Source organism: Myotis nattereri (assembly GCF_964212035.1).
Source record: "Myotis nattereri genome assembly, chromosome: 4".
Taxonomy (NCBI): domain Eukaryota; kingdom Metazoa; phylum Chordata; class Mammalia; order Chiroptera; family Vespertilionidae; genus Myotis; species Myotis nattereri.
In genome coordinates, this window is record NC_138079.1 from 5,322,747 (window position 1) to 5,334,901 (window position 12,155).

The following is a 12,155-nucleotide window of genomic DNA, read 5'->3' on the forward strand; positions in this document are numbered from 1 at the left end:
CCGTAACCATGTCTGCACTTGCCTCACAACCTCATTTTCCCATCATGCCACACAAACAGGGCATTTTTATCTGTGTCCAGCCCAGATGCCACGTGGAGAGTTCTCAGGGAGATACTACCAATATTTCACACTCACACTCCCAGGACCAGGGTTTTCTCCTTTCTAAGTCACAGCAGCGGTTCTCAACCTGTGGGTAGCAACCATTGGAAAACACTAGCATATCAGATATTTACATGACAATTCATAACAGTAGCAAAATTACAGTGATGAAGTAGCAACGAAAATAATTTTATGGTTGGGGGTCCCCACAACATGAGGAACTGTATTAGAGGGTCGCGGCATGAGGAAGGTTGAGAACCACTGCTAGAGGGTTATAGCTCTACACATTTTACTTTATACTCATTTTGTCCAAGTACCATGTGTGCACACTTGTCTATTGTTAGCTTACTGGGTTTCATTGGCCTCTCAGGCAAATCGCCACCTACAGCAGAGGCCACTCCGGTAGCGCTGTCCCCAGAGGATATGCTCGAAATGGAGAAGAAGAATGAACTGAGAGTCAAAATAAAGGAGGAACATATTGCTGCCCTGCAATTTGAAGGTAACAATTAGAAAGAAGTAAGATGATCCTTGTCAGTAGAAAATAGACCAGTAGGCAAGTAGCCCACCGCCAGCTCAAACTGTGTCTTCAGGGACACAAAGCAAACTGAAAAGCACAGCACTCAGTTGGTTGTTTTCATGTGACCATAGGAAGACCAGATTTGACGGTTGTATAATTGTCTGCTAGGATCTCAAAGAACAACAACAACAATGAGACTTTGGGAAGGGGTTGGAGAGTAGGAATAATGTATAATCTCAAAGAATAGAAACACAGAATATTCTAGAGTTGGTGTGATTTTACAGATGGAAAGAAGGCTAGGTAGATGGCTTGGTATTCTAGTAAGAATTACTTAGGCATCTCATTAGAAAAATAAAACCTACCCAAAGTTGAACAGGCCCTGAAAGTGAATTATTGGGACCAAAGCCCATAGGAAAGCAAGTCGTGGATCAATAATGTCCAAGGGCCTCCTCTCTGAATAGCAATGACTCTACAAGACAGTCTCCTCTGGGCCCCTTGAGTTGTCTTATAATGCATTGCTAAGTGGGACTTGAAAAGATCAGGAAAATGAGCAAAAGTATTCTAATTGGAAAGGAACTATGGTAAATATAGTAGTTGACAAAATAATAACATTACATTATTAGGTCAGCTAGGACACATTAACTGCTCAATGACCATTAACTATTATTGATGTTTTCCATCCCTTGCTTCTCTCCTCTTCTCCTTTCCCCCCATCCCACTACCATCTGCTTCCATAATTCCAAGACCTTCCCAGCAGGTGAATTGAACATAGGAAGTAAGTTGAACATGGAAAGATCTGTGGGGTCAGGAAAGGCAGGACACATCTTCTCTCCCACTGCCCATCTCCACCTCTGCTTTCAGTAGTTCAGTCTACTTCACCTTTCAGTTCATTCATACATGAGCCCTGCTGTGGTTAATTCGCTTGTTCACACAATAAATGTCTATTGGGTTTCCACGATATGCCAGCGCTATAACAGCTGCCGGGAACACATTCGTATATACACAAACACAAAACTAACAAAATTAAAACCCAATATGTTGTGATATTGAAAGTTGGTTTACAGGACAAAGGGAGCATTGGGGGCGGGGGGAGGAAAGTCAAGAAAGACTTCCTAGGAGGTGAATTAATGCTTGAGCTGAACTGGTAGACTGGGACCCATGAACTTGACCCTAGTTTTCCCAGTGCTGAGAAAGACAATGGCACTGTCATCCCAAATCAATAGACTCGCCCTTTAGAAATTAGGACATTATCTATTTGTGTTTTTCCATTCCGATTTGTCGAAGAGTATATTATTCTGAGGTGTAATAAATGTAAAGCTCTACAGTTTGGGTTTAAATAAACTGTCAAGTGACTCTACCACATCTGCTTTTCAATGAGATATTCAATGAGGTATTATCCATATTTTTAGATTAAATGTGTGTCTAAAGTTTCACAAATCGAAGCATGATTGGTTTAAAATTTGACTTCAAATAATCAGAATATGCATGTACAAATAATACATTTTAAAAAATACTTATTCCTCTTTTTAAATAGAGATAGCCACCCAGTTCCGACTTGAACTAATAAAGATTAAAGCATTGGCTCACCTTGAAGATCTAGTAACAAAGGTCGTTGATGTATATAAACTCCTGGAAAAGTGGCTTGGTGAGAGGTACTTGCGTGAAATGGCCAGGTAAAGTACTGCAGGACTCTTTAAAAATACACTTCGGTAACTTCTGAAGACCAAAATTGACAAGAATTTAAGGTGTATACAAATGCAAATTACATTTACAAATAGAAATTTTGACCTTTTAGACAATCACAGTATCTTTGTATTGACTCTTTTTTTCAAATGGTAAATCACATTTCAAAGGGTTGTATTGCAATATCCAGTCTTGCACATAATTGAAGAGCCTGGCTTTCCCACTACTCAATGAGGACCTTAGTTTACAAGGTAAGAGTATAGGTAATCTTTAGATATCTTTCAGAAGTAAGGTAATGTTTCATATCTTTCTAATGCCAGGCTTATTACTAGTCAGGGCCAATTAATGGAAGGCTGAGAAGTCATGACATGTTTTACTCGTCATGCTGGTCCCCTGGGAAGGGTAATGCTATGCTCTGCTTTTCTGTTGGGTTCCAAAGGCTTTCCAGACTCTCGCTGCTTGTGAGGGGCAGTGAGTCTCATCCTCTTAATTCTCCCCTAAAAAGGAGTAAAGTACCATCTGGGCAGCGAGAAAATAGCCCTCAGGAGACCTGGGCTCCCACTTTGTCCACAAGTGAGCAGCGTGCCTAATCGCTGTAGGGCCCGCTTCATCTGTAAAAGGAAGCGCTCCAACTGGAGTATTTCCCAGGCTCCTACTAGATATAGATTCTGATACACGAGAGTTGGCAGCAAATATTAACTAAACATTTGGAAGTTGCTACATACATATGGCAAGTCCTGGATACAGATGGCAAGTACTCTCAGAGGCAAAAGAGATGGTTGTTATGGCTTGTTTTCTCCAATCCTTGTCTCATAATGAAAGTTCTGTTGTAAAATATTTATCCCAGCTGTTTATATCTGTTGCTTCATGGTAACACACACACATACACACACACACATACACACACACACACACTCACGCACTCACACACACACACACACACACACACACTCACTCCATTGGTAACCTTGCTGTAGTAATGCTTACAATGATTTCACTGAACAGCCAAGTCAGTTACTCATCAGCATCTCAGAGCACTGATGCTCAGGTCTGTGCTCTGCCTGTCCTTTAGCAATGAAAGCCCATCATCTTCATTCTGAGGAGTCAGAGCTCTCACCCATGAGCCATCACACGTAAATGCTCTTTATTTTTATCAGATCTACTCATATTTCTCAGGTGCATATTATATATCTGCATATCTCTGATCTCTGAATGTGGCCACAAGAAGTTGAAACGTAGGGCTGCTCAGCTGAACTTTCTATTTTGGTTATTGCAAAAATCCTTCAGAGATTATAAATAAAATAGAGCTTTCAGAATCCTTGGAACTTCAAATCCCATTTTTCATTTTTCTAGCATTTTCCCCTCCCATTCTTGCTAAGGTTGCTCTTGGTAACCTTTTACCAGATGGCCTGCTTACTATGATATCCTGCTCATGGCTTGCTCTCTGACTGCATTTGGAGTCCCTCCCACTCAACAGTTGTAGGCTCAGCCATCCAATGCCCTCCTTTGCCCCTCCGCACACTAACACCATCAAGTCCAAACTAATTAGACAACACACTCTATGGACACTCACCAACATGGAGTTAAAGTGAAGGGTATCATTGGAAAGAAAGCAATTCATACTACTTTTTAACAATTTCAGTATGTGAATGTTTTGGTATTCCTAAATTTTGTAAGAACAGATTAAACATGCATTTTTTTCTATTTTGTTCAATCTGTGTTGCAAGCTATGAACAAAATCCTCCCAGTAATACAGTGAGATAGTACTTACGTATAAAACTTTTTTGGCCTTTAATAGAGCTGTAACTATAATCCCCAATGCAGCTTAAATCCATGCCCTATGTGATTTTGCTTTTATAGCCATGAGGTATGGAGTTGTGTGTGATTGGCCCCATAGAAAAGATAAGGGTATTAAGAGAATTCAGTAAGAAACCCAAGTACCCATGGCTAGGGAGTGGCCTGGAATGAGCTCAGCCCAGCGACCACAGTAGTCCCTAACTATCACTACTTATCCTTCAGTTTATATATGCTTATATAAATTTGATTCCCTTAATAATTTATCCTGATTCCAAATGAGCATGTTATTCCAACAGTCATATATTACAAGTGTGTTTTTTTTTTCTGGCATATAACCATACTAGAGGCCCAGTGCATGAAATTCGTGCATGGGGCAGGGGGTGGGGGTGGGGGGGGGGAGCAGGGGCGATGTCCCTCAGCCCGGCCTGCACCCTCTCCAATCCGGGATCCTTCTCGCAATCTGGAACCACTGGCTCCTAATCGCTCACCTGCCTGCCTGCCTGATGTCCTAACTGCTCCCCTGATGGCCTGATCCCCCTAACTGCCCTCCCCTCCTGGCCTGATCCCCCTAACTGCCTATGTACTCCTCCTTCCTCTCCGCACCCTTTGGACCCCCGGTGCAGGTGTGCTGATAGCTCTCCACCGCAGCCCTGCCCCCATCCTGATTGCTCATTATGTGATGGCATCCTGGACAATTTGCATATTCCTCTATTATTAGTATAGATTCTGGTTCATACTTAGAATGAAATATATCACTTGACATATCTCGCTTATGTAATAAAATATCTTCTAATACAAATATAACCATATTTAATATCCCTTCTTGTTTAGCTTTATATAAAACACGTGGCTGTAAGCTCTACCACAAGCATGTAATTTGATTCTAGTCTGCGTTTATTTATCTATACCCTGCCTCTTCAGAAATGGATTTGAGGAGGAGTTAGAATTTTTAAATTTGCGTATTGAATTGTCTAACTTAGCCATAGAATATCATAACTTTCTGTGTGTATCGAATAAGCAGGCAGTGTTCACTTCATGGGATCTTCGCTGGCAGTAACCCTCTTCATTTTTTCCACTTTCAGTGTGGAGAAACTAACTGAGATAGCTCGCTATCACATTGAAACGGCTACGAAAATTCAGAACGAACTTTACTTAGACCAGGACGGCTTCTTCATTAATGGCGACATAAAAGTCTTCCCCGACCCACCTCCTCCGGTCCGCCCTCCGCCCGTGGAGAGGGAGGAGAATGGCACCCTGACCATCGAGCAGCTGGACACTCTGCGAGAACAGTTCTCAGATATAGCACCCAAAGGTAAGAAAGACGATGGCTATGTAAAGAGCATAAAGAAGGTCAGGATTCGCCAGGATGGTGAGCACTTGCCCACAAGCGAAATCAGCCCTCCGGGATTGCACGGCCCCCAAATGAGCCCTGGCTTTGTTGTAGTCCATCTCTTATTTGCTTCATACAACATCGATCCGAATTTAACAAATGGAAGAAAAACAGTGACCAACTCTTCGGCCGTGTGGTGATCATCATTCCTGGCCGGTGAGTTGGTAAATTTGAGCCGTGCTCCAATCAGCAATTGAGAGACGGCTTCGTGTGTGCTTCTGCTTTAGGCTTTGTACAGGGATTGTGAGTTTGTGGAAGTGGATATTGAAGATTATCAACCACTCTTAATCCCTTTCGGAAGGGACCTTAGTAGCTATGGTGATAACCATAATGCATTCTTAGATCCAACCTCAAAACCAGAGTTTGTATTTCAACCAAAAGTTTAAAAATAAATAACAAAAAAGAAGCTATAACTTGACATGTGTATGTCTCAGATTAAGTCTAGAGACCCTTGGGATTAAAAGATGTCAACTGATAGAGTTATCTATTTTCAGAGTATGGTAGAGTACAGCAGCTTTCAAAGTACGGTAGAAAGGGGAAGGAAGGGAGAAGGAAGACAGGGAAGCAGCGAGGGGGGAAGGAGGGAGTTATATTTTTAACAAAGTAGGTGTGAGAGGAAAAGCATTTGCCCTGGGGACTTGGAGTGAAATTTGCATAGGCAAGCGAACAAGAAGGAGACCTAAACGTCTATTTAGGTTCTTTCTGGAACAGAATATGAACTTTATAAACATACTCAAGAATGAAAAGCGAAGGAGAATCAGTGTGTAGGGAGGTTGGTCAGGCAAAATTTTGTGCAACTACAAGTTGGAGGGAGGAACTGAAAGAAGTGAAGAGTGATTTCATGGCAAGGTTACTGGGGGGGGCGGGATTTAAAGTTGGGGAACAGTTACTAGGAAGTGTGTGTATATGAGGCATGAGTTGGGGTGTTTCAGGAAAGGGCAGGACCCTGCTCTGCTGCTCCTTCCCCATCTGCATGAGCTGCAGGCGAACGGATGGGGAGGCCTCCTCTGTCTGGGGAGCCACCTCCACCCACCGGAGCTGGGGACTTAACCCCGGTTTACAGATGCTGGTTGTGCTTCATGCAGAATTTCCGAGGCTGTATAATACTGAGGGACTTATGGATGTTGATGGTTCAAAATGAGTTACGGTCTATGAGCAAGCAGTTCAATCCCATTTCTTTATTATTAACTCAAGTGTACCATTTGGGGGGAAAATATCTATTGGATATTTTGCTTCTTAATTACATGTGTAAAATACTTCGCACAGCATTTGGGTAGTCTACCAACAGAAGTAATCTTCTGTGCTGTTGTTTTTGCTAATGTTATAAAGGGAAGGCAAACAATAGTTATTCCACTTCCTGTGCCCCAGAGTCACAGAATTAGAGGTTCTCTCATGACACCTTCAAGTCAGGCTGCCAATATTGGCATTGCTCCCACCCCTACCCTGAGCAAGTCCAACAATTGCCACCCACTCCTTCTCCCCCTCACACCCAGCCCCGAAAAGCGTTCTCTGACTTTCACCTTCCCTCTACATTCCTGTCACTGTTGTTCAGTGCCTTAAATGATATATGCCTTTCTAGCTTTTCAATGACATCCTTTGTCACATTCCTTCCAAAAGTTAGAAAACAATATTTTATGATACTTTCCATTGTATTTACCCTACAACTCTACGATATCAAAAGACAATCTCAGTGGGAATAATAACAGATTTGAAACTGTGGAGCAATTGTCAGAAGGTGGTACATTTCTAGATGTGTGATCCGACAGAACTTCCTGCTATAGAATTTTAAAATTGTTATTATTTCTAAGCTAAGAGAAATAGGAGCTTTTTCTTACACTATTTTATATATGCCAGAGCATCCCAGGATATTTCAAATGCAAACTTCAAGCTCACTAAAATATAAAAAATAAAATGAACAGATGGATTTCTTTTTCTAGGCAAAAAAAGCATACATATTTGCACATAACAGCCATTATGTTACTAGACCTGCAGTAAGAATATTTTTACCAAATTTACATGAATGACGAAAATAGTTATAAAGCGTAACTTAATGGTGTTAATATTATTCTACATAAATAAAATTATAGAAGGAAATAGATAATCTTTGATTAAAACAAGTGACTGATACTTTAAGTACTTGTGAGTAGTTACTCTCTGTACATAAATGGCAAGAACTAAAGCTTAAGGGGTTTTCTGCTGAGTATTAGCTGATCTACTGGATCTTACTAGCCCTGGCCAGTGTGGCTCAGTTGGTTGGAGGATCATCCCATGCACTGGAAGGTCATGAGTTCAATTCCTGGTCAGGGCACATACCTAGGTTGTGGGTTCAACCCCCAGATGGGGCAAGTACAAGAGGCAACTGACGGATGTTTCTCTCTCTCTCTTTGTCTCTCTCCCTCCCTCTCTAAAAAATCAATTTTAAAAAATAGTTCTTACTAAAGATAATGGAAAATGGAAAATGTATCATATTCTCTAATGCTTATAGTCAACAATCCCTTCCTGGTCAAATCCTGCTGCTTGTGACGATTCCAAGTCTCCGTTGGTAAAGGTAGTAATTAGATATGACATATCATTTCTTAATATGTTTGTCATAAATAGGCTGGGGAAAATGACCTTATGTGTGATAATCATACAAGGTCATGCTAAATGCAATGAAACAACCTTCATGCTAGCATTTTCTTGCTGCCTGGTGGCATGCACCCTTTAGTATCTTAAGAGAAGCTTAAGTAAGAAGCAGCCCCTGAATCAGCAAGACATTTGTCCCATCGACTGTCTCAGGCATCCTTCCCACGCGCATACTCCCAACAGAGAGGGGATTTAGTGAGTTTTTTCTGAATTATAACAAAAGCCAATATTGACATGGCATCAGAAGCTATGCCATGCTAGCATGGCTGGATGGGTAAGAAGATTCACCGATGGGTAAGAGCAGTCTGACAGCTCTTTTCAAATCCGCTCTTGTCAAATGTTGCAATATGATCTTGGGCTAGTTAACCTCTCTATCTCACTTTCCTCATCTGTAAAATGAATAACTAATGGGGTTATTATGAGTATTAAAGTAATTGATATACATAAACTGCTTAGAAAGTGTCTGGTACCTAGAATGTACAATTTAAGTGTAACATAAAACATTTAATTACATAAGTACAGTAGTATAGTATTAGAAAATATAGAGCATTATACAATATTGATGTAAACTATTCTTCTTATTATTATTCAAAATCTTAGCTCAGCACCCTGAAGGTGCACATATCCTATTAGCACCTGCAACATTACCCTAGAACACATCCAGAAAAAAATTACATTACCTGGTAGAATTAAACCATGGGGTATGTGGCTCCCCAGGGACCATAAGCATCCCAAACAAAAACACTCATTTTTGTATGACAGTAGGCTCTGGGTCGGTACAGCCTGTCTCTAAACAGCAAGTGCCAAGCACATCAGAAAGACAGCCCTTATCCAGTGGAAGCAATTTGGAGTCTGTAGAAACTAGAACACTTTAGCAATGCCTTCTGTCCCCATTTAAACCATAAGAACTCCTTTATCTCGTAAGCCTGTCCGTACTCTGCGTAATGCCTGCAGAGATGCAGTTCAGAGCTTTTGGGCTTCTGCTGAGAGGTGATCTGGGGAGAACAGGTCCAGCAAATCTGACCCTCACTCCTTCCTCAGGAGAGGCAGCGTTCAGTGGTCCAAGGCCCCTCGCATTGCTCTGAGAACTGACAAGCAGCCCTCCGCAAACCCCTCTGGGAGACCCTTAGATCAGGGACTGTCTCAGAGGGCACCATGTCAGAGCTCAGGCTGTGGTGGCTAAGCGCGCCCATTCAGCTCCTTGGTCTTACAGGAACTCAAGGGAGGAAGCAGTCATGGCCGCCCATGTGGGTCAGCACAGGGGTTCGCTGGCCGGAGACGCCTGGACAGGAGCTTCCAGGAAGAGAAGCGGGGCAGGGCATGCCAGGCACCGGGGACATGGGGCAGACATTGAGATTTGGAGGTGGCATGACATATTTAGGGAACAGCACACAGACCAGCTGGGGCAAGAGGCAGGAGGTGAGGACCACAAAGAGGCTGTGGTCAAGTCGTGAAGTCTCAAGTGGCTGACAAAGGGCACGAAAGAGGAGGGTTACCAAAGGCATGTGGAGCCGAGGGATGAGGAGCAGGGATTAAAGGAGGAGGCGACCAGGAGAGCAGCTGGGGCTACTCCATCCACAAAGCCTCGGCCAGCCCGGAGGCGGGAGCCAGGGCACCTGGCTTGTTGCCTCTGAGGAGATGGGTATGTGGGCTGGGCTCTCTGCCTTCAGAGAAGCTGGTATTGTAGGGTTTTGTTTTGTGTAATTTTAATTTTTGTGTGCTTCCATCTGGGTAAGTATACACTCCCCCTCTGACAAATCATCACAAATTAGACCTTTGCGGGGAAGGAAAACAAGAGGCATGAATCCCAGCTGCTTTACAAAACCACCTGACCGGTCTCAAAGCCTGACGCCCTTTTGTAACAAGGTGGCTGCGTGGCTGCTGGAGATGCCGGAGACAAGATACATCCAAGGCAGGCTTTGTTTTTTTAATTCATTTCTGAAAGAGAAATGGAGAGGGAGGGAGAGAGAGAGAGAGAGAGAGAGAGAGAGAGAGAGAGAGGGAGAGAGACATCAATGATGAGAGAGAATCGTTGAACAGCTGCCTCCTGCACACACCCTACTGGGGATCGAGCCCACAACCCAGGCATGTGCCCTCACCAGGAATTGAACCTTGACCTCCTGGTTCACGGGTCGACATTCAACCGCTGAGGCTCACCGGCAGGGCCCACATCCGATCCTGCAGACACGCTGCTGTGCATGCCCTGTCGTTCTTTCTTCTCACCATGGAAAGGAAATGATAGCAAATGCAGTGTCCCTGTAACACATGGAGAAATGGATTCCAGAGTGAAGAGCAGCCCCCTTTGCCCTTATGAGAACCCCGTCATAATGAAGCGAGTAACTGTGAGGGCCGTGGGGAAGGGCTGCCCGCTAGTGAGGCCCAGCTCCACCGCTGCGAGCGCTCTGACACTGCACAGATTCAGCAACTCTGTGCCTTGGTTCCGTTACCCAGAAAACGGTGACAATAGTAATTAGTCCATTTTCTTCACTATACAGTAAAGAGGCTGTATTATAAGGATTAAATTATAAAAGCCAATGAAAGCACTAACCAGCATGCCTGGTAAGTAGTAAGCACGCACTTTGATCTTTTCCAGAAACGATGAGGAAGGGGGGGGGGGGGGCAGGTATTAAGCAAAACTGGGGTTAGACTTTGGCGGACACTAACATAACAATGTGGAGCTGTTTTAAAGGCAGGGACCCTGCAGACCATCTGAGTCAAGTCACCAAAACACAAAGAAAAACATGGACTCTTGACCACTACCTTCCAAAGAAGAACAATCAATTTTTGAAAATCTGGCTAAAAAAGAAAGAAAGAAAGAAAAAGACCCCTGGCTTGTATATGATGAGATCCTAAACCTTAGGTTCCGTGGCCTGTGTCGTAACCATGGAGTGTAATCGAGGGGAAATCAAGTGAGTTTCTTCCACGGCACTGACAGCGTTAGGGCTGGGTTTCTCGGAGCGCAGCCTCTCGGCACGGCTCATGCCGGGGCTCCGCTGACGGGAGCAGCAGACGGTCCTCCGGTGAACAGAGCCTCCGCGGAGCGGCCGGCGGGGACCACGAGCCAAGGAACCCTGGGGAGAGTCCGGAACTTATTCCGATCCTGCCATGCTGTCACCAAGACCGGACGGCCCCTCCAAGATTTTATTTGGATGTGCAAGTTGGATGATACGAAGGGTGTCGATATTGGCCCTGTGTTCTGAGCTAACAAATCAGCAAGAACATTTACGTATCTTATTGCTAAAGTAGAACTCGGGGGATTGAAGAGAGGAACTAGAGAGAAGTCAGCTTTTCTCTGTCCTCAGGGAAGGGCTCTCAGCCGGAGCGATGGAGGACGCTGACCTGGTCCATGGGCAGTTTGCACACGGAAGGTGCACTGCCAGCTCGTTGGGGTACCAACAGTAGAAAGAAAGGATCCTCTGGCCATCAAAACTGCCAGTGAGAAAATTCTAGAGAGCAGTCTTCAGCTTAGGCTGTCGGGCCAAGACTGGGCAAGGAAGCTGGTTGGTTCTGGAAGCGATGGTGCCTCTGGCTCCGAGGGAGAAAACAGCTGGGTGGCCCTGCTTTTAAGAGCAATCCAGCGACGTGTGCTCGCTGTGTATTGCTCAGCACATCACCGTGAACTCTCTCATGAGGCGGAGTTCCAGAACGTTCCCCCGTACAACGGTGTCAGAGACCTCCTCCACAGCACCTGTCACTTCTATCAAGTTCACCGCTACGCAAGAGCTCCCCGGTAACTGCGTTCAGAGGCCTTTGCCTCCATCCTGTGATGCCTCCTGGGGTCGGGGGCAGGCATGGCTGCAGGATTACAGGCAGCCCTCCAGGCCTTTCCAAGGGACACCCTGCAATTGTCCAGCAACTGCGTTCAGTGAGTAATTCGGAACTAACCCACTGTTTTAGTTTTTCAGAATAATAGAAAATATTTTTATTGAGCAGTTCGAAATAATAATTTTGAGAAAGATAGACCACTCTTTTATTCCCAACCTGTGGTACAGACGGGTGAAGGCAGAAGTCATACCGGTCATGAGAAAGCCAAAGAACTTCCAG

The 12,155-nt window shown here is 44.1% G+C and overlaps 1 protein-coding gene across 1 annotated transcript in view; it reads left to right on the plus strand.

Annotated features, from left to right (window-relative positions):
• SPEF2 (sperm flagellar 2) overlaps nt 1-12,155 on the plus strand; it is a 125,517-nt gene that overhangs the window by 89,747 nt on the left and 23,615 nt on the right. Inside the window, exons 28-30 of the mRNA XM_081089403.1 lie at nt 470-598; nt 2,151-2,289; nt 5,179-5,408. Of these exons, the coding sequence (XP_080945529.1) occupies nt 470-598; nt 2,151-2,289; nt 5,179-5,408 (498 nt within the window). The remainder of the gene's footprint in view (nt 1-469; nt 599-2,150; nt 2,290-5,178; nt 5,409-12,155) is intronic.